This window comes from Salmo salar, chromosome 25 (assembly GCF_965601325.2).
Source record: "Salmo salar chromosome 25, fSalSal1, whole genome shotgun sequence".
Lineage (NCBI taxonomy): Eukaryota > Metazoa > Chordata > Actinopteri > Salmoniformes > Salmonidae > Salmo > Salmo salar.
In genome coordinates this window covers 54,453,899-54,478,231 of record NC_138315.1, presented here as the reverse complement: position 1 = coordinate 54,478,231, position 24,333 = coordinate 54,453,899, and the positions used below count along the sequence as shown (strand labels likewise).

The 24,333-nt window shown below is 48.0% G+C and overlaps 1 protein-coding gene and 1 long non-coding RNA gene across 3 annotated transcripts in view; one reads left to right on the top strand and one right to left on the bottom strand.

Annotated features, from left to right (window-relative positions):
• LOC106586961 (DNA repair protein Ku80-like) overlaps positions 1–4,207 on the top strand; it is a 35,128-nt gene extending 30,921 nt beyond the window's left edge. For both annotated transcript variants that reach the window (XM_082969224.1, XM_045707308.2), the window contains 3 exons: positions 3–70; positions 1,007–1,081; positions 1,210–4,207. In XM_082969224.1, coding sequence (XP_082825350.1) covers positions 3–70; positions 1,007–1,081; positions 1,210–1,224 — 158 coding nt within the window. In that variant the 3' untranslated portion in view covers positions 1,225–4,207. The remainder of the gene's footprint in view (positions 1–2; positions 71–1,006; positions 1,082–1,209) is intronic.
• Positions 1–24,333, bottom strand: part of LOC145864087 (uncharacterized) — an 83,370-nt gene that overhangs the window by 28,442 nt on the left and 30,595 nt on the right. The gene's annotated exons all lie outside the window — the stretch shown is intronic.

Sequence of the window (24,333 nt, the reverse complement as noted above, 5' to 3'; positions counted from 1 at the left end):
AGATGCCCTGACTCTGATCAACAAGGACGAAGTTGACGGGAGCCGGTTCTCCAGTCATGATGCCAAGCAGGTACAGGAGAACCAGCTGTCTCCTGGGTGACCAGGCGTTAGAATGGTCCATTGAAGTAAACAGACCCACAAAAAAATATATAAAGGCAACATGTAAAGTGTTAGTTTCATGAGCTGAAATAAAAGATCCCAGAAATTTTCCATACTCACAAAAAAAGCTTATTTCTCTCAAATTTTGTGCGCACATTTAGTTTACGTCCCTGTTTGTGAGCGTTTCTCATTTGCCAAGATAATCCATCCACCTGACAGGTGTGGCATATCAAGAAGCTGATTAAACAGCAGGATCATTACACAGGTGCACCTTGTGTGTGTATATAAAAGGCCTCTCTAAAAAATACAATGAGGGAGAGTGCAATTGGCATGCTGACTGCAAAGACGGTCTACCAGAACTGTTGCCAGAGAATTTAATGTTAATTTCTCTACCATAAGCCACCTCCAACGTCATTTTTAGAGTATTTGGCCTCAACCGCAGACCACGTGTAACCACGCCAGCTCAGGACATTCTGCTTCCTCACCTGTGGGATCGTCTGAAGGGGGGTGCTGATGAGTATTTTTGTTTGTAATAAAGCCATTTTGTGGGGGGAAAAACTGATTCTAATTGGCTGGACCTGCCTCCCCAGTGGGTGGGCTTATGCCATCCCAGGCCCCACCCATGGCTGTGCCACTGCCATCCCAGGCCCACCCATGGCTGCACCCCTGCCATCCCAGGCCCACCCATGGCTGTGCCACTGCCCAATCATGTGAAATCATCCATAGATTAGGACCTAATGAATTTATTTCAATTGACTGATTTTACTTATATGAACTGTAACTCAGTAAAATCTTTGAAATTGTTGCGTTTTTATATTTTTTGTTCAGTATATCTGAGTGGTTGTATTATGACTGACGAGAAGTTGTCCAGTCCTATTTCCTGATTGACGCCTGCCTCTGCCCTTAGTTCCTGACTGCAGAGGAGAAGAAAGAGGAGGTCGTAGCAGCTGTGGTGGACGATACGGGAGATGTGGACGACCTGGTGAGTCTTACCCTTTTACATTTACAGGGAGAAAGTGTGTTCGTTGGGGGTTGGCGGCTACACAACCAAAAAGATCAACGGTTGGTATCTGTGACTTCATTACCGTGGTTCTTCTCCTCCCCCTACAGCTGGACATGATGTGAGGTCGAAGACGACGGGGTGGAGGATGAAGGAAACGTGACCAAACGGATTTCAACTGTCCATCTGCCACCTGGAGTTAACGGCATACTTCGGGATTTTGACAATTTATTGACTTCCCCAGAGTCAGATGAATACCATGTGGATGCCATTTTTATGTCTCTGCATCCAGTATGAAGGAAAGTTAGAGGTAATGCTAGCTGATATCACATACAGGGTATTCAGAAAGTATTCAGACCCCTTAGCTTTTCCCACTTTTTGTTACGTTACAGCCGTATTCTAAAATTGATTATATTGTTGTCTTTCCTCATCAATCTACACACAATATCCCATAATGACATCACAATACCCCATAATGACATCACAATACCCCATAATGACGTCACAATACCCCATAATGACATCACAATATCCCATAATGACGTCACAATACCCCATAATGACATCACAATACCCCATAATGACATCACAATACCCCATAATGACATCACAATACCCCATAATGACGTCACAATACCCCATAATGACGTCACAATACCCCATAATGACGTCACAATACCCCATAATGACATCACAATACACCATAATGACAAAGCAAAAACAGTTTTTTTTAAAGATTTTGGCAAATGTATTAAAAATAAAAACGTATCACATTTACATAAGTATTCAGTACTTTGTTGAAGCACCTTTGGCGGTCATTACAGCCTCGAATCAAATCATGGTGGTGGCAGCATCATGCTGTGGGGATGTTTTTCAGCGGAGGAACGCTGGAGCTCTTTCAGAATGACCCTCGGGCTGTTAGTCACCTCCCTGACCAAGGTCCTTCTCCCCCGATTGCTCAGTTTGGCCGGGCAGCCAGCTCTAGGAAGACTCTTGGTGGTTCCAAACTTCCATTTAAGAATGATGTGTTATTGGGGACCTTCAACGCTTCAGAAATGTTTAGGTACCCTTCCCCAGATCTGTGCCTCGACACAATTCTGTTCTGGAGCTCTACGGACATTTCCTTCAACCTCATGGCTTGGTTTTTTATTTTTATTGAACTAGGCAAGTTAGTTCACATTCTTATTTACAATGACAGCGGGTTAACTGCCTTGTTCAGGGGCAGAACGACAGATTTTTATCTTGTCAGCTCGGGGATTCAATCTAGCAACCTTTTGGTTACTGGCCCAACGCTCTATCCACTAGGCTACCTGCTGGTTACTGGCCCAACGCTCTAACCACTAGGCTACCTGCTGGCCCAACGCTCTAACCACTAGGCTACCTGCTGGTTACTGGCCCAACGCTCTAACCACTAGGCTACCTGCTGGTTACTGGCCCAGCGCTCTAACCACTAGGCTACCTGCTGGTTACTGGCCCAACGCTCTAACCACTAGGCTACCTGCTGGTTACTGGCCCAATGCTCTAACCACTAGGCTACCTGCTGGTTACTGGCCCAACGCTCTAACCACTAGGCTACCTGCTGGTTACTGGTCCAACACTCTAACCACTAGGCTACCTGCCGCCCCTCCACTCTAACCACTAGGCCACCTGCTGGTTACTGGCCAACACTCTAACCACTAGGCTACCTGCTGGTTACTAGTCCAACGCTCTAACCACTAGGCTACCTGCTGGTTTTTGGCCCAACGCTCTAACCACTAGGCTACCTGCCTCCTCTAAACACTAGGCTACCTGCTGGTTACTGGCCCAAGGCTCTAACCACTAGGCTACCTGCTGGTTACTGGCCCAACGCTCTAACCACTAGGCTACCTGCTGGTTACTGGCCCAACGCTCTAATCACTAGGCTACCTGCTGGTTACTGGTCCAACACTCTAACCACTAGGCTACCTGCTGGTTACTGGCCCAACGCTCTAACCACTAGGCTACCTGCTGGTTACTGGCCCAATGCTCTAACCACTAGGCTACCTGCTGGTTACTGGCCCAACGCTCTAACCACTAGGCTACCTGCTGGTTACTGGCCCAATGCTCTAACCACTAGGCTACCTGCTAGTTACTGTCCCAACGCTCTAACCACAAGGCTACCTGCTGGTTACTGGCCCAACGCTCTAACCACTAGGCTACCTGCTGGTTACTGGCCCAACGCTCTAACCACTAGGCTACCTGCTGGTTACTGGCCCAATGCTCTAACCACTAGGCTACCTGCTAGTTACTGTCCCAACGCTCTAACCACAAGGCTTCCTGCCATTTTTGCTCTGACATGCACTGTCAACTGTGTGACCTGATATAGACAGGTGTGTGCCTTTCCAAATCATGTCCAATCAGTTGAATTTATCACAGGTGAACTCCAGTCAAGTTGTAGAAACATCTCAAGGATGATCAATGGAAACAGGATGCACCTGAGCTCAATTTAGAGTCTCATAGTAAAGGGTCTGAATACTTATGTAAATAAGGTATTTCTGTTTTTATTTTTAATACATTTGCAAAAATGTCTAAACCTATTTCCGCTTTGACGTTATTGGGTATTGGGTGTAGATTGCTGAGAATGGTTATTTATTTAATCCATTTTAGAACGTAACAAAATGTGGAAAAAGTCGAGGAGTCTGAATACTTTCCGAAGGTGCTGTACTTCCTGTCCGTTGTGCTAACTCCAGTTAGCAACTTCCTTCAAACTGCACACAGACATGAACCCCTGGACACCATTTATCTGACTGTGTGGAAGTAGATAACTGGCTTCATTGTCAAAATGACCCAATGTATCCCTTTAACCTGTACATTACAGTAGCACCCTCTCTGTCTAGATAGTCTACATGTAGACTATCACTATACAAGTACTGAAACCATTTCCTCAGTAGTGACTGGACAGCGGTTCAGGTGGTTTGTTGATCGAGATCGATGCATCACTGAAGAAATGCCACATTGGAGCAGTACGTCAAAATATATCTCTGTATGGTTTAAATGATTGGTCTGAATTTACGTCTGAACTTGCGTCTGTACGTCTATGTAGAATTCTCTCAAGTTAATAAAATAATATTTTTGTATTTTTCTCTATAAGATCTGAACCAGTGTTATAATTGACCCACTATAACACTGGGACTCTACTGTCCCACTGGCTTTCTGAAGAGTACTTACATTTCTTCAATAAATTCTTTAAACCAAAATATCAAATTTATACATGAATACATTATTCAGCAAAATCCACCCGAACACAAACATCACTGAGTTAGTTTAAAGAGCATGAGGCCTAAATTCAATCAGATTCAGTGTTAACTGGGCAGGCAGCCGCATGGAAGATGTTTTGAAGGTGGAAAATTAAGGCTACATAGAAATAATGACTCTCAAATTTAATATCATTCAAGGAAATAATGATTGGGATGTTCCCATCTCACATTCCAGTGTTTCAACTTGAAGGCTGCATGGGATTTCTCAATGCAACACACTTCCTCACTTCATGGTCTTATTTTCGTGGATAGATTTTGGGTGGAGTAAACCCTCTTACCTCTTCCACTTTCCCCTAACCTTGTACGTTTGAAATAGGACAACCACCAATTATTTGTTTTTAAAAATGTTACCCCCTTTTCCTAACTTTAACCTTATTCTCTTAACCTGCGGTGAAAATTCTCCTAACCTGGTACAAAAAAAGTCACGTCTGGTCATGGCTCTATCGAAGTGCCCTGTTTTTTTTTTTTAGGTCATCTCGGATGGCCCATACAGAGCATTCGGAAAGTATTCAGACCCCTTGACTTTTTCCACCATTTTGTAACGTCACAGCCTCATTCTAAACTCACCGCCAAATCTACGTGGAGAGCTCAAGGTCAAGCCCCTCGGGTGCTGCCGTAGAGTTACATTAGAAGTGCCCATCCAAGAAGGCTCAAGGTCATTGGCCACAGATAAAATGACGTCAAATCACGTTATATCTACAGTAGCTTTGATTGGACTGATCATGTCAACATCATACTTTCAAAATCTTCGCTAGCAGTCATTTTCATGAATCAAGTTGACAATCTACTGGCAAATCCTTTTCAAACCTCGTCATATGAAGAGAATTTATAGATAAAACATATCGGTGCTCATCGGCCATTGGACATAAACGTTACACAACAACTTGGAAATAGCAAATTCAACAATGAGTGGTTTGGAAGGAATCAGTGGCTAACTGTAAGCAATGCAAAGCAATCACCAGCCTGCTATTCAGTGGAGTGGGTGTGTGGTCCCAAATCTGGGTTTAAGGGTCTCTTTTCTAAGCTTAATTAACAGGAGAAATGTTCAACATTGGCCACGCTGTCAATCCAGCATGACTTCTGCCGCTTTCAACACAACTGGAAACTGAGAAATCTCAGACTTCAGTGACTTCAAGAAAACTGGGAACTATGGGGGGGAAAAAAAAATAAAAAACGATCTCCGACTGGGAAAATACGCTTTGAACGGTCATCCAACTCGGAATTCCAAGTCGGGAATTCGGACCTCCTTTCTAGAGCTCCGACCTGAAGATCACTGACGTCATGATTCAACCTTGTTTTTCTCCGAGTTCCCAGTTGTCTTGAAAGCCCCATAAATCCAGAGAATGCCAGACATTGATGACAACATTTTGCCCACAAGAACAACCGCTGCGCCACCTTCCTGTCTAAGTGAGAACAGCACAACAAGGTGAGTCCAAAAAATGTATTCTACGCTGCTGCATAAATGATGTAATACGCCAGTGCATTGTGGTAAATGGGGAAATAAGTATAGCCAGTTTTAATTGTAATGGCTTAGCAGATAAGAAAAGATAAATATTGTTTATCTGGCTCAAAGAGAAGGAATATATATATTTTTAACAGGAAACTCATTCAACAGTGGTAGATGATGCGGTAGAGACTCTCAAAGATCGGCTATGAAAAAGCCAACTGACACTTACTCTTGTGTTACTGACTTGTTGCACCCTCGACAACTACTACGATTATTATTATTTGACAATACTGGTAATTTATGAACATTTGAACATCTAGGCCATGTTCTGTTATAATCTCCACCCAGTACAGCCAGAAGAGGACTGGCCACCCCTCATAGCCTGGTTCCTCTCTAGGTTTCTTCCTAGGTTTTGGCCTTTCTAGGGAGTTTTTCCTAGCCACCCCTCATAGCCTGGTTCCTCTCTAGGTTTCTTCTTAGGTTCTGGCCTTTCTAGGGAGTTTTTCCTAGCCACCCCGCCTGGCCTCTCTAGGCCCCGGTGGCCCAGGGGTTCCGCCCCGTGCTCCCCGCTGCTTGCTGGGGGTTTTAGGCTGCGTTTCTGTACAGCACTTTGAGATATCAGCTGATGTAAGAAGGGCTATATAAATACATTTGATTTGAGTTTGGTCTGGAAAATGGACTGGGGGGTAAAATATACTTCTCCCATGGGGCAAAGAAACTCAAAAGGGGTGATGATATTGATTAACAGTAATATTGATCCGAATGTGCAAATTGTCCAAACAGATCTGCAAGTTAGATGGATGATTTTAAATATGTTATTGGACCATAAACAGATATGGCTCATTAACCTATACGGTCCAAATAATGATGATCCAAGCTTCTTTGAAAATATATATATAATAATTGATCAACGCCACAAGCAATACAATACTTTTATTATGGTGGGAGATTACAATGTGGTTTTAAATACCTCAATGGACCGTAAAGGAAATCGCACTACAAACTATCACCCTCATGCTCTTAAGGAAATCATGAATGAGTGTTCCTGAGTGGCACAGCGGTCTAAGGCACTGCATCTCAGTGCTAGAGGCGTCACTACAGACCCGCTGGTTTGATTCCAGGCTGTATCACAGCGGTCTAAGGCACTGCATCTCAGTGCTAGAGGCGTCACTACAGACCCTGGTTCGATTCCAGGCTGTATCATAGCTGGTCGTGAGTCGGGAGTCCCATAGGGCGGCTCAGCATCGTCAGGGTTTGGCCGGCGTAGGCCGCCATTGTAAATAAAAATGTGTTATTAACTGACTTGTCTAGTTAAATAAAGGTTAAGGCTTAAATACCCTGACCTAGTGAGATATACATGGAGGAGGTTTAATACCCTGACCTAGTGAGATATACATGGAGGAGGTTTAATATCCTGACCAAGTGAGATATACATGGAGGAGGTTTAATACCCTGACCTAGTGAGATATACATGGAGGAGGTTTAATATCCTGACCTAGTGAGATATACATGGAGGAGGTTTAATATCCTGACCTAGTGAGATATACATGGAGGAGGTTTAATATCCTGACCTAGTGAGATATACATGGAGGAGGTTTAATATCCTGACCTAGTGAGATATACATGGAGGAGGTTTAATATCCTGACCTAGTGAGATATACATGGAGGAGGTTTAATATCCTGACCTAGTGAGATATACATGGAGGTTTAATACCCTGACCTAGTGAGATATACATGGAGGAGGTTTAATACCCTGACCTAGTGAGATATACATGGAGGAGGTTTAATATCCTGACCTAGTGAGATATACATGGAGGAGGTTTAATACCCTGACCTAGTGAGATATACATGGAGGAGGTTTAATATCCTGACCTAGTGAGATATACATGGAGGAGGTTTAATATCCTGACCTAGTGAGATATACATGGAGGAGGTTTAATATCCTGACCTAGTGAGATATACATGGAGGAGGTTTAATATCCTGACCTAGTGAGATATACATGGAGGAGGTTTAATATCCCGACCTAGTGAGATATACATGGAGGTTTAATAACCTGACCTAGTGAGATGTACATGGAGGAGGTTTAATATCCTGACCTAGTGAGATATACATGGAGGAGGTTTAATACCCTGACCTAGTGAGATATACATGGAGGAGGTTTAATACCCTGATAATAAAGCAAACTGGATGGAATATGGAGAAAAATGCACCAAATTCTTTTTTAATCTTGAACATAGAAACGCTACCAAAAATAATTTCCCTCAAACTTGACGGCGTCACCTATGATTCACCGAAGAGGAAGCAAAAGTACTTTAAGTATATGTTTTCATTTCAGTCTCCAACATCTTCTCTAACCGAAGCTAATTGTATGGATTTTCTTCCTATTAATAATGTAAAATTAACAGAAAGACTCATGTGAAGGTGAAATTACAGAGGAGGAACTTCTTTATGCAATTAAAGCTTTTAAATCCAGGAAAACTCCAGGGCTGGATGGCATACCAGTTGAGGTATATCAGACCTTTTTAGATGTACTCAGAGGACCGTTATTAGCATGTTTTAACCACTTATCAGATACTTAACAAGAAAGTCTGATTTCATTATTACTGAAACAGGACCGAGGTGGTAAATATAACAGGGCTGTGCAGGACTAAAACAAGAGTCTTCTGTTCTTTTGACCAATTCGATTGGTTGACATTTTTAAACATGTATTTTTCCATATATTGACACATCCTACGTGTTTTAATGAAATCAACTATATTCACGGAGCTTGTCTGATGCTTTAAGCAGACAGTTTGATTAAATAATTAAGACGCACAAATGACCTGAGGGAGTCTGACCAGCAATTGATTTGTGACATGACGATTCATTTCATGTTTGGTGGTGATGGCAGCAGCAATAGTAATGTGACATCATGGTTTTCTCTGCGATGGTTGAATTAGCCCACAGCGTCGGTTAAACAATCCTCATGGTTTCCTCTGCGATGGTTGAATTAGCCCACAGCGTCGGTTAAACAATCCTCATGGTTTCCTCTGCGATGGTTGAATTAGCCCACAGCGTCGGTTAAACAATCCTCATGGTTTCCTCTGCGATGGTTGAATTAGCCCACAGCGTCGGTTAAACAATCCTCATGGTTTCCTCTGCGATGGTTGAATTAGCCCACAGCGTCGGTTAAACAATCCTCATGGTTTCCTCTGCGATGGTTGAATTAGCCCACAGCGTCGGTTAAACAATCCTCATGGTTTCCTCTGCGATGGTTGAATTAGCCCACAGCGTCGGTTAAACAATCCTCATGGTTTCCTCTGCGATGGTTGAATTAGCCCACAGCGTCGGTTAAACAATCCTCATGGTTTCCTCTGCGATGGTTGAATTAGCCCACAGCGTCGGTTAAACAATCCTCATGGTTTCCTCTGCGATGGTTGAATTAGCCCACAGCGTCGGTTAAACAATCCTCATGGTTTCCTCTGCGATGGTTGAATTAGCCCACAGCGTCGGGTAAACAATCCTCATGGTTTCCTCTGCGATGGTTGAATTAGCCCACAGCGTCGGTTAAACAATCCTCATGGTTTCCTCTGCGATGGTTGAATTAGCCCACAGCGTCGGTTAAACAATCCTCATGGTTTCCTCTGCGATGGTTGAATTAACCCACAGCGTCGGTTAAACAATCCTCATGGTTTCCTCTGCGATGGTTGAATTAGCCCACAGCGTCGGTTAAACAATCCTCATGGTTTCCTCTGCGATGGTTGAATTAACCCACAGCGTCGGTTAAACAATCCTCATGGTTTCCTCTGCGATGGTTGAATTAGCCCACAGCGTCGGTTAAACAATCCTCATGGTTTCCTCTGCGATGGTTGAATTAGCCCACAGGGTCGGTTAAACAATCCTCATGGTTTCCTCTGCGATGGTTGAATTAGCCCACAGCGTCGGTTAAACAATCCTCATGACTCCTTGACATGGCATTTTCGTTGTCAGTTAACACTATAAATATGGAGTAGAATTCAATCGGCACGTGGTTTCAATAGAATTCAAAGTAAGTTTCAACTCATTTTGTTGAAAGCATAGTTTAGTTTGTTTAGTTTGTTTTGATAAGTACATTCATACACTGGGAAGTTCTTCCTGTAGTGACGCATTAGTACAGTGTCGCGGGTATTCATGTCCGTCTTAATGTTTAAATCTATGTCTTATTTTACTGTCAGGTTGGTGTACCTTTATTTACAATTGGGGAAATTGAAAATGTAATAAATAATAATAAAATTGTAATTTGAACCAGAAATCTAATCAGCACAGCGTATCACCTTTTTTGTCAAGATAGATCTTCAAAAGGTTGTGGAGTGGCAATCTTTACCAAGGATCATCTTCAGTGCTCGGTTGTCTCCACCAGGTATTCCCAAACGGAGGTGCGCCGTCGGGGGTATGCCAAATACAAATGTGATTCACATTTAAAAACAAAACAAAATAAAGGCCATTGAGAAGCAGTCGCCTCTCAAGTCCTCAACCGGCAGCTTCATTAAATAGTACCCGCAAAACACCAGTCTCAACGTCAACAGTGTAGAGGCGACTCCGGGATGCCGGCCTTCTAGGCAGAGTTCCTCTGTCCAGTGTCTGTGTTCTTCTGCCCATCTTAATCTTTTCTTTTTATTGGCCAGTCTGAGACATGGCTTTTTCTTAGCAAGTCTGCCTAGAAGGTCAGTATCCCGGAGTCGCCTCTACACTGTTGACGTTGAGACTGGTGTTTTGCAGGGTACTATTTAATGAAGCTGGCAGTTGAGGACTTGTGAGCCGTCTGTTTCTCAAACTAGACACTCTAATGTACTTGTCCTCTTGCTCAGTTGTGCACCGGGGCCTCCCACTCCACTTTCTATTCTGGTTAGAGCCAGTTTGCGCATTTGTTATAAAATAATACAAATGTTTATTTGTGTTGCACCATTGTTCTTACGTACAATAACCAAATACAATTTTCAGTAGCAGATGTTAGACTGATGGACTTTGATAGTACTGACCCTTCAATATGACCCCGTCTGGGATAGTACTGACACTTCAATATGACCCCGTCTGGGATAGTACTGACCCTTCAATATGACCCCGTCTGGGATAGTACTGACCCTTCAATACGACCCCGTCTGGGAGAGTACTGACCCTTCAAAACGACCCCGTCTGGGAGAGTACTGACCCTTCAATATGACCCCGTCTGGGATAGTACTGACCCTTCAATATGACCCCATCTGGGATAGTACTGACACTTCAATATGACCCCGTCTGGGATAGTACCGACCCTTCAATACGACCCCGTCTGGGATAGTACCGACCCTTCAATACGACCCCGTCTGGGATAGTACCGACCCTTCAATATGACCCCGTACCGACCCTTCAATATGACCCCGTCTGGGATTTGAACTCACAACCTCTGGATTTGTGTCTGTAGCATTTTCAAAACTCTCCTACAGATTCATTACTTACAATACATCTCTGCATTTAGCAACAGAGTTCCATCTGTACTAATATTTGATATATATTATCATTTAATCAGACTGTTCTGTCATTATTGAGATCAATTACTTATTTCAGCAATTTGAGGGTTTTCTATACAGTTGTCTAATGTTAATGGGACATATCGTTCTGTTTTAATGTTACTACTGAATCACTATGACAAATATCATTGTTTTTTCGTGAGTGTATTTTTTTTTAACAAAGCTGAGATTTACTTTTAAAGTTCAAAGTGAAATCAGTCATTGACACAGACGTGGTGGTTTAGCAGGAAGATTGTAACACTGTGAACCAAGAGGTTGTGAGTTCAAATCCCAGGTGAGGGCATGTTGGGTAATATTTACAGTATAAACAAACACACGCGTGGGGACATTCTAAGGACCGATTTATTTTCAAGTTCTTAACGTCACAAGACCAAGTGCAGTGAAATGCCTTTCTTTCAAACTCAAAACCCAACAATGCGATAAATAACAATGTAATACTAGGGAAAAAAACTAGAAATAAGAAGAAATATGAAGAACAAGTTTACTACACTGAACAAAAATATAAAACGCAACATGTAAAGTGTTGGTCCATGTTTCATGAACTGAAATAAAAGATCCCAGAAATGTTCCATACCCACAAAAATGAATTTCTCTCATTTTGTGCACAGATTAGTTTACATCCTAGTTAGTGAGCATTTCTCCTTTGCCAAGATAATCCATCCACCTGACAGATGTGGCATATCAATTAGCTGATTAAACAGCATGATCATTACACAGGTGCACCTTGTGCTGGTGACAAAAAAAAGGCCACTCTAAAATGTGTAGTTAAGCCCAGTTTATCAGTGGGGCCAAGCTCCCTGCCATCCAGGACCTCTATACCAGGCGGTGGTGAGGACAGCCCAGTATATCAGTGGGGCCGAGCTCCCTGCCATCCAGGACCTCTATACCAGGCGGTGGTGAGGACAGCCCACTATATCAGTGGGGCCGAGCTCCCTGCCATCCAGGACCTCTATACCAGGCGGTGGTGAGGACAGCCCACTATATCAGTGGGGCCGAGCTCCCTGCCATCCAGGACCTCTATACCAGGCGGTGGTGAGGACAGCCCAGTATATCAGTGGGGCCGAGCTCCCTGCCATCCAGGACCTCTATACCAGGCGTTGGTGAGGACAGCCCACTATATCAGTGGGGCCGAGCTCCCTGCCATCCAGGACCTCTATACCAGGCGGTGGTGAGGACAGCCCAGTATATCACTGGGGCCGAGCTCCCTGCCATTCAGGACCTCTATACCAGGCGGTGGTGAGGACAGCCCAGTATATCAGTGGGGCCGAGCTCCCTGCCATCCAGGACCTCTATACCAGGCGGTGGTGAGGACAGCCCAGTGGTGAGGACAGCCCAGTATATCAGTGGGGCCGAGCTCCCTGCCATCCAGGACCTCTATACCAGGCGGTGGTGAGGACAGCCCAGTATATCACTGGGGCCGAGCTCCCTGCCATCCAGGACCTCTATACCAGGCGGTGTGAAAGGAAGGCCAGGAAACCAGCCACCCAAGCTGGAGACTGTTAGACTGTTCTCTCTGCTTCCGCAGGGCAGGCGGTACCGGTGCATCAGGTCTGGCACCAACAGGCTCTTGAACAGCTTCTACCCCCTAAGCAATACGACTGATAAATAGCTACAATACAGCAACAAGGACTATCTGAGTTAACCTTGTATCTTTATTGACCTTTTATTTTCTCTATGAACACTGAGAGGGCTCTACACTCTGACAGGATTCTACACACTGACAGGACTCTACACACTGACAGGACTCTACACACTGACAGGACTCTGACAGGACTCTACACTCTGACAGGACTCTACACTCTGACAGGACTCTACACACTGACAGGACTCTGACAGGACTCTACACACTGACAGGACTCTACACACTGACAGGACTCTACACACTGACAGGACTCTACACACTGACAGGACTCTGACAGGACTCTACACTCTGACAGGACTCTACACTCTGACAGGACTCTACACACTGACAGGACTCTACACACTGACAGGACTCTACACACTGACAGGACTCTACACACTGACAGCACTCTGACAGGACTCTACACTCTGACAGGACTCTACACACTGACGGGACTCTACACACAGACAGGACTCTGACAGGACTCTACACTCTGACAGGACTCTACACTCTGACAGGACTCTACACTCTGACAGGACTCTACACTCTGACAGGACTCTACACTCTGACAGGACTCTACACTCTGACAGGACTCTACACACCGACAGAACTCTGACAGGACTCTACACTCTGACGGGACTCTACACACTGACGGGACTCTACACACAGACAGGACTCTACACACAGACAGGACTCTGACAGGACTCTACACACTGACAGGACTCTACACACTGACAGGACTCTACACACTGACAGGACTCTGACAGGACTCTACACACTGACAGGACTCTACACACTGACAGGACTCTACACACTGACGGGACTCTACACACTGACGGGACTCTACACTCTGACGGGACTCTACACTCTGACGGGACTCTACACTCTGACGGGACTCTACACTCTGACAGGACTCTACACACTGACAGGACTCTGACAGGACTCTACACACTGACAGGACTCTACACACTGACAGGACTCTACACACTGACAGGACTCTACACACTGACAGGACTCTACACACTGAGAGGACTCTACACACTGAGAGGACTCTACACACTGAGAGGACTCTACACACTGACAGGACTCTACACACAGACAGGACTCTACACTCTGGCAGGACTCTACACACTGACAGGACTCTACACACCGACAGGACTCTGACAGGACTCTACACACACAGGACTCTACACACTGACAGGACTCTACACACTGACAGGACTCTACACACTGACAGGACTCTACACACCGACAGGACTCTGACAGGACTCTACACTCTGACAGGACTCTACACACCGACAGGACTCTGACAGGACTCTACACACCGACAGGACTCTACACACCGACAGGACTCTACACTCTGACAGGACTCTAACAGGACTCTACACACTGACAGGACTCTGACAGGACTCTACACACTGACAGGACTCTACACACTGACAGGACTCTGACAGGACTCTACACACTGACAGGACTCTACACACTGACAGGACTCTACACACTGACAGGACTCTACACACTGACAGGACTCTACACACTGACAGGACTCTGACAGGACTCTACACACTGACAGGACTCTACACACTGACAGGACTCTACACTCTGACAGGACTCTACACTCTGACAGGACTCTACACACTGACAGGACTCTACACACTGACAGGACTCTACACACTGACAGGACTCTACACACTGACAGGACTCTACACACTGACAGGACTCTACACACCGACAGAACTCTGACAGGACTCTACACTCTGACGGGACTCTACACACTGACGGGACTCTACACACAGACAGGACTCTGACAGGACTCTACACACTGACAGGACTCTACACACTGACAGGACTCTACACACTGACAGGACTCTGACAGGACTCTAAACACTGACAGGACTCTACACACTGACGGGACTCTACACACTGACGGGACTCTACACACTGACGGGACTCTACACTCTGACGGGACTCTACACTCTGACGGGACTCTACACTCTGACGGGACTCTACACTCTGACGGGACTCTACACTCTGACGGGACTCTACACACTGACGGGACTCTACACACTGACAGGACTCTACACACTGACAGGACTCTACACACTGACAGGACTCTACACACTGACAGGACTCTACACACTGACAGGACTCTACACACTGACAGGACTCTGACAGGACTCTACACACTGACAGGACTCTACACACTGACAGGACTCTACACACTGACAGGACTCTACACACTGACAGGACTCTACACACTGACAGGACTCTACACACTGACAGGACTCTGACAGGACTCTGACAGGACTCTGACAGGACTCTACACTCTGACAGGACTCTACACACTGAGAGGACTCTACACACTGAGAGGACTCTACACACTGAGAGGACTCTACACTCTGACAGGACTCTACACACTGACAGGACTCTACACTCTGGCAGGACTCTACACACTGACAGGACTCTACACACCGACAGGACTCTGACAGGACTCTACACACACAGGACTCTACACACTGACAGGACTCTACACACTGACAGGACTCTACACACTGACAGGACTCTACACACTGACAGGACTCTACACACCGACAGGACTCTGACAGGACTCTACACTCTGACAGGACTCTACACACTGACAGGACTCTGACAGGACTCTACACACCGACAGGACTCTACACACCGACAGGACTCTACACTCTGACAGGACTCTAACAGGACTCTGACAGGACTCTACACACTGACAGGACTCTACACACTGACAGGACTCTGACAGGACTCTACACACTGACAGGACTCTACACACTGACAGGACTCTACACACTGACAGGACTCTACACACTGACAGGACTCTACACACTGACAGGACTCTACACACTGACAGGACTCTGACAGGACTCTACACACTGACAGGACTCTACACACTGACAGGACTCTACACACTGACAGGACTCTACACACTGACAGGACTCTACACACCGACAGAACTCTGACAGGACTCTACACTCTGACGGGACTCTACACTCTGACGGGACTCTACACACTGACGGGACTCTACACACAGACAGGACTCTACACACAGACAGGACTCTACACACAGACAGGACTCTGACAGGACTCTACACACTGACAGGACTCTACACACTGACAGGACTCTGACAGGACTCTACACACTGACAGGACTCTACACACTGACGGGACTCTACACTCTGACGGGACTCTACACTCTGACGGGACTCTACACTCTGACGGGACTCTACACTCTGACGGGACTCTACACTCTGACGGGACTCTACACTCTGACAGGACTCTGCACACTGACAGGACTCTGCACACTGACGGGACTCTACACACTGACGGGACTCTACACTCTGACGGGACTCTACACTCTGACGGGACTCTACACTCTGACGGGACTCTACACTCTGACGGGACTCTACACTCTGACAGGACTCTACACACTGACAGGACTCTGACAGGACTCTACACACTGACAGGACTCTACACACTGACAGGACTCTACACACTGACAGGACTCTACACACTGACAGGACTCTGACAGGACTCTGACAGGACTCTGACAGGACTCTGACAGGACTCTACACACTGAGAGGACTCTACACACTGAGAGGACTCTACACTCTGACAGGACTCTACACACTGACAGGACTCTACACACTGACAGGACTCTACACACAGACAGGACTCTACACACTGACAGGACTCTACACACCGACAGAACTCTGACAGGACTCTACACTCTGACGGGACTCTACACACTGACGGGACTCTACACACAGACAGGACTCTACACACAGACAGGACTCTGACAGGACTCTACACACTGACAGGACTCTACACACTGACAGGACTCTACACACTGACAGGACTCTGACAGGACTCTACACACTGACAGGACTCTACACACTGACAGGACTCTACACACTGACGGGACTCTACACACTGACGGGACTCTACACTCTGACGGGACTCTACACTCTGACGGGACTCTACACTCTGACAGGACTCTACACACTGACAGGACTCTGACAGGACTCTACACACTGACAGGACTCTACACACTGACAGGACTCTACACACTGACAGGACTCTACACACTGACAGGACTCTGACAGGACTCTGACAGGACTCTACACTCTGACAGGACTCTACACACTGAGAGGACTCTACACACTGAGAGGACTCTACACACTGAGAGGACTCTACACTCTGACAGGACTCTACACACTGACAGGACTCTACACACAGACAGGACTCTACACTCTGGCAGGACTCTACACACTGACAGGACTCTACACACCGACAGGACTCTGACAGGACTCTACACACACAGGACTCTACACACTGACAGGACTCTACACACTGACAGGACTCTACACACTGACAGGACTCTACACACTGACAGGACTCTACACACCGACAGGACTCTGACAGGACTCTACACTCTGACAGGACTCTACACACCGACAGGACTCTGACAGGACTCTACACACCGACAGGACTCTACACACCGACAGGACTCTACACTCTGACAGGACTCTAACAGGACTCTACACACTGACAGGACTCTGACAGGACTCTACACACTGACAGGACTCTACACACTGACAGGACTCTGACAGGACTCTACACACTGACAGGACTCTACACACTGACAGGACTCTACACACTGACAGGACTCTACACACTGACAGGACTCTACACACTGACAGGACTCTGACAGGACTCTGACAGGACTCTACACACTGACAGGACTCTACACTCTGACAGGACTCTACACTCTGACAGGACTCTACACTCTGACAGGACTCTACACACTGACAGGACTCTACACACTGACAGGACTCTACACACCGACAGGACTCTGACAGGACTCTACACTCTGACGGGACTCTACACACTGACGGGACTCTACACACAGACAGGACTCTACACACAGACAGGACTCTGACAGGACTCTACACACTGACAGGACTCTACACACTGACAGGACTCTGACAGGACTCTACACACTGACAGGACTCTACACACTGACGGGACTCTACACACTGACGGGACTCTACACACTGACGGGACTCTAAACTCTGACGGGACTCTACACTCTGACGGGACTCTACACTCTGACGGGACTCTACACTCTGACGGGACTCTACACTCTGACGGGACTCTACACTCTGACGGGACTCTACACACTGACGGGACTCTACACACTGACGGGACTCTACACACTGACAGGACTCTACACACTGACAGGACTCTACACACTGACAGGACTCTACACACTGACAGGACTCTGACAGGACTCTACACACTGACAGGACTCTACACACTGACAGGACTCTACACACTGACAGGACTCTACACACTGACAGGACTCTACACACTGACAGGACTCTACACACTGACAGGACTCTGACAGGACTCTGACAGGACTCTGACAGGACTCTACACTCTGACAGGACTCTACACACTGAGAGGACTCTACACACTGAGAGGACTCTACACACTGAGAGGACTCTACACTCTGACAGGACTCTACACACTGACAGGACTCTACACTCTGGCAGGACTCTACACACTGACAGGACTCTACACACCGACAGGACTCTGACAGGACTCTACACACACAGGACTCTACACACTGACAGGACTCTACACACTGACAGGACTCTACACACTGACAGGACTCTACACACTGACAGGACTCTACACACCGACAGGACTCTGACAGGACTCTACACTCTGACAGGACTCTACACACTGACAGGACTCTGACAGGACTCTACACACCGACAGGACTCTACACACCGACAGGACTCTACACTCTGACAGGACTCTAACAGGACTCTGACAGGACTCTACACACTGACAGGACTCTACACACTGACAGGACTCTGACAGGACTCTACACACTGACAGGACTCTACACACTGACAGGACTCTACACACTGACAGGACTCTACACACTGACAGGACTCTACACACTGACAGGACTCTGACAGGACTCTACACACTGACAGGACTCTACACACTGACAGGACTCTACACACTGACAGGACTCTACACTCTGACAGGACTCTACACACTGACAGGACTCTACACACTGACAGGACTCTACACACTGACAGGACTCTACACACTGACAGGACTCTACACACTGACAGGACTCTACACACTGACAGGACTCTACACACTGACAGGACTCTACACACCGACAGAACTCTGACGGGACTCTACACTCTGACGGGACTCTACACTCTGACGGGACTCTACACACTGACGGGACTCTACACACAGACAGGACTCTACACACAGACAGGACTCTGACAGGACTCTACACACTGACAGGACTCTACATACTGACAGGACTCTACACACTGACAGGACTCTGACAGGACTCTACACACTGACAGGACTCTACACACTGACGGGACTCTACACTCTGACGGGACTCTACACTCTGACGGGACTCTACACTCTGACGGGACTCTACACTCTGACGGGACTCTACACTCTGACAGGACTCTGCACACTGACAGGACTCTGCACACTGACGGGACTCTACACACTGACGGGACTCTACACTCTGACGGGACTCTACACTCTGACGGGACTCTACACTCTGACGGGACTCTACACTCTGACGGGACTCTACACTCTGACAGGACTCTACACACTGACAGGACTCTGACAGGACTCTACACACTGACAGGACTCTACACACTGACAGGACTCTACACACTGACAGGACTCTACACACTGACAGGACTCTGACAGGACTCTGACAGGACTCTACACTCTGACAGGACTCTACACACTGAGAGGACTCTACACACTGAGAGGACTCTACACTCTGACAGGACTCTACACACTGACAGGACTCTACACACTGACAGGACTCTACACACAGACAGGACTCTACACACTGACAGGACTCTATACACCGACAGGACTCTGAGAGGACTCTACACTCTGACATGACTCTACACACTGACAGGACTCTACACACTGACAGGACTCTACACACCGACAGGACTCTGACAGGACTCTACACACAGACAGGACTCTACACACTGACAGGACTCTACACTCTGGCAGGACTCTACACTCTGGCAGGACTCTACACTCTGGCAGGACTCTACACTCTGGCGGGACTCTACACTCTGGCGGGACTCTACACTCTGGCGGGACTCTACACTCTGACGGGACTCTACACTCTGACGGGACTCTACACTCTGACGGGACTCTACACTCTGACGGGACTCTACACTCTGACGGGACTCTACACTCTGACGGGACTCTACACTCTGACGGGACTCTACACACTGACGGGACTCTGCACACTGACGGGACTCTACACACTGACGGGACTCTACACTCTGACGGGACTCTACACTCTGACGGGACTCTACACACTGACAGGACTCTGACAGGACTCTACACACTGACAGGACTCTACACACTGACAGGACTCTACACACTGACAGGACTCTACACACTGACAGGACTCTGACAGGACTCTGACAGGACTCTACACTCTGACAGGACTCTACACACTGAGAGGACTCTACACACTGAGAGGACTCTACACTCTGACAGGACTCTACACACTGACAGGACTCTACACACTGACAGGACTCTACACACTGACAGGACTCTACACACAGACAGGACTCTACACACTGACAGGACTCTGACAGGACTCTACACACTGAGAGGACTCTACACACTGAGAGGACTCTACACTCTGACATGACTCTACACACTGACAGGACTCTACACACTGACAGGACTCTACACACCGACAGGACTCTGACAGGACTCTACACACAGACAGGACTCTACACACTGACAGGACTCTACACTCTGGCAGGACTCTACACTCTGGCAGGACTCTACACTCTGGCAGGACTCTACACTCTGGCAGGACTCTACACTCTGGCAGGACTCTACACACTGACAGGACTCTACACACTGACAGGACTCTGACAGGACTCTACACACACAGGACTCTACACACTGACAGGACTCTACACACTGACAGGACTCTACACACTGACAGGACTCTACACACTGACAGGACTCTACACACCGACAGGACTCTGACAGGACTCTACACTCTGACAGGACTCTACACACCGACAGGACTCTACACACCGACAGGACTCTACAGTCTGACAGGACTCTAACAGGACTCTACACACTGACAGGACTCTGACAGGACTCTACACACTGACAGGACTCTACACACTGACAGGACTCTACACACTGACAGGACTCTGACAGGACTCTACACACTGACAGGACTCTACACACTGACAGGACTCTACACACTGACAGGACTCTACACACTGACAGGACTCTACACACTGACAGGACTCTGACAGGACTCTACACACTGACAGGACTCTACACACTGACAGGACTCTACACATTGACAGGACTCTGACAGGACTCTACACACTGACAGGAACTGCCTTGCTCAGGGCCCGGGGAACAGTGGGTTAACTGCCTTGCTCAGGGCCAGGGGAACAGTGGGTTAACTGCCTTGCTCAGGGCCCGGGGAACAGTGGGTTAACTGCCTTGCTCAGGGCCCGGGGAACAGTGGGTTAACTGCCTTGCTCAGGGCCCGGGGAACAGTGGGTTAACTGCCTTGCTCAGGGCCCGGGGAACAGTGGGTTAACTGCCTAGCTCAGGGCCCGGGGAACAGTGGGTTAACTGCCTTGCTCAGGGGCAGAACAACAGATTTGTACCATCTCAGCTCGGGGATTCGATCCAGCAACCTTTTGGTTACTGGCCTAACGCGCTTAGGGGGGCTACTTTGAAGAATCTAAAATATAAAATAGATTTTGATTTAACACTTATTTGGTTACTACATGATTCCATATTTGTTATTTCATAGTTGACGTCTTCACTATTATTCTACTATGTAGAAAATAGTACAAATAAAGAAAAACCCTTGAATGAGTAGGTCCAAACTTTTGACCTCAGATCCTCAAAAAGTTCTACAGCTGCGCCATCGAGAGCATCCTGACTGGTTGCATCACTGCCTGGTATGGCAACTGCTCGGCCTCCGACCGCAAGGCACTACAGAGGGTAGTGCAAACGGCCCAGTACATCACCTGGGCCAAGCTTCCTGCCATCCAGGACCTCTATACCAGGCGGTGTCAGAGGAAGGCCCTAAAAATTGTCAGAGACTCCAGCCACCCAAAGTCATAGACTGTTCTCTCTGCTACCACACGGCAAGCGGTACTGGAGCTCCAAGTCTAGGACCAAGAGGCTTCTAAACAGCTTCTACCCCCAAGCCATAAGACTCCTGAACAGCTAATCAAATGGCTACCCAGACTATTTGCATTGCCCCCCCCCCCCTCTTTTTACGCTGCTGCTACTCTCTGTTTATTATCATTGCATAGTAACTTTAACTCTACCTACATGTACATATTACCTCAATTACCTCGACTAACCGGTGCCCCCGCACATTGACTCTGTACCGGTACCCCCCGTATATAGCCTCGCTATTGTTATTTTACTGCTGCTCTGTAATTATTTGTTACTTTTATTTTAAAAAATGTATTTATTTTTTAACCTGCTCCCAAAAAGGTCTGTCCTTGGCCCTGTCCCTGCCTTGGCCCTGTCCCTGCCTTGGCCCTGTCCCTGCCCTGTCCCTGTCCCTGCCCTGTCCCTGGCCCTGTCCCTGGCCCTGTCCCTGGCCCTGTCCCTGCCTTGGCCCTGGCCCTGTCCCTGGCCCTGTCCCTGGCCCTGTCCCTGCCTTGGCCCTGTCTTGGCCCTGTCCCTGCCTTGGCCCTGTCCCTGTCCCTGGCCCTGCCTTGGCCCTGTCCCTGGCCCTGTCCCTGTCCCTGTCCCTGGCCCTGCCTTGGCCCTGTCCCTGGCCCTGTCCCTGTCCCTGTCCCTGCCTTGGCCCTGTCTTGGCCCTGCCCCTGCCTTGTCCCTGTCTTGGCCCTGTCCCTGCCTTGGCCCTGTCTTGGCCCTGTCCCTGCCTTGGCCCTGTCCCTGTCCCTGTCCCTGCCTTGGCCCTGTCTTGGCCCTGCCCCTGCCTTGGCCCTGTCCCTGTCCCTGTCCCTGTCCCTGCCTTGGCCCTGTCCCTGTCCCTGCCTTAGCCCTGTCCCTGGCCCTGTCTTGGCCCTGTCCCTGCCTTAGCCCTGTCCCTGTCCCTGCCTTAGCCCTGTCCCTGGCCCTGTCTTGGCCCTGGCCCTGTCTTGGCCCTGTCCCTGTCCCTGTCCCTGCCTTGGCCCTGTCCCTGTCCCTGTCCCTGTCTTGGCCCTGCCCCTGGCCCTGCCTTGGCCTTGTCCCTGCCTTAGCCCTGTCCCTGGCCCTGCCTTGTCCCTGTCCCTGGCCCTGCCTTGTCCCTGTCCCTGCCTTGGCTCTGTCCCTGTCCCTGGCCCTGCCTTGTCCCTGTCCCTGCCTTGGCTCTGTCCCTGTCCCTGTCCCTGCCTTGGCCCTGTCCCTGTCCCTGCCTTGGCCCTGCCCCTGTCCCTGTCCCTGCCCTGCCCCTGTCTTGGCCCTGTCCCTGTCCCTGCCTTGGCCCTGTCCCTGTCCCTGTCTTGGCCCTGTCCCTGTCCCTGTCCCTGCCCTGCCCCTGTCTTGGCCCTGTCCCTGCCTTGGCCCTGTCCCTGTCCCTGCCTTGGCCCTGTCCCTGGCCCTGCCTTGGCCCTGTCCCTGTCCCTGTCTTGGCCCTGTCCCTGGCCCTGTCCCTGCCTTGTCCCTGTCCCTGGCCCTGCCTTGGCCCTGTGAGTGGGGTATTCTGCATGCAGGAGAGGCTACCAGCATTGGCGAGAGGGGGAGATGCGGGAAGAAACACATAAAGCAGAGGTCACGTATCCTTCCCACACAAGGGGTTTGAATATTTACCTTCATGTCAAACATTACAGTCTTTTGGAAATCCCTGAGGTGGGACACGGGGGGCCAGGACGTTAAAAAAAAAATGCATGAAATGAAATGTATGCATTCACTACTGTAAGTCGCTCTGGATAAGAGCGTCTGCTAAATGACTAAAATGTAAAATGTAATGTAATGTGCATGAGGAAGGGAATTGTTGCTTCAAACGTGATACCGCCATTCAGTTTACATGATCATTCATTCCAACAGGCCCAAGCGAATCGGTCTACAGGCATTCCACTGTTATATCTAACTATACACCATCAGCTATCAACTAAATGTTCCTGAGCCAATGAATCAATCAGTGTTTCTGAGCCGATGAATCAATCAAGTGTTTCTGAGCTGATGAATCAATCAAGTGTTTCTGAGCTGATGAATCAATCAAGTGTTTCTGAGCCGATGAATCAATCAAGTGTTTCTGAGCCGATGAATCAATCAAGTGTTTCTG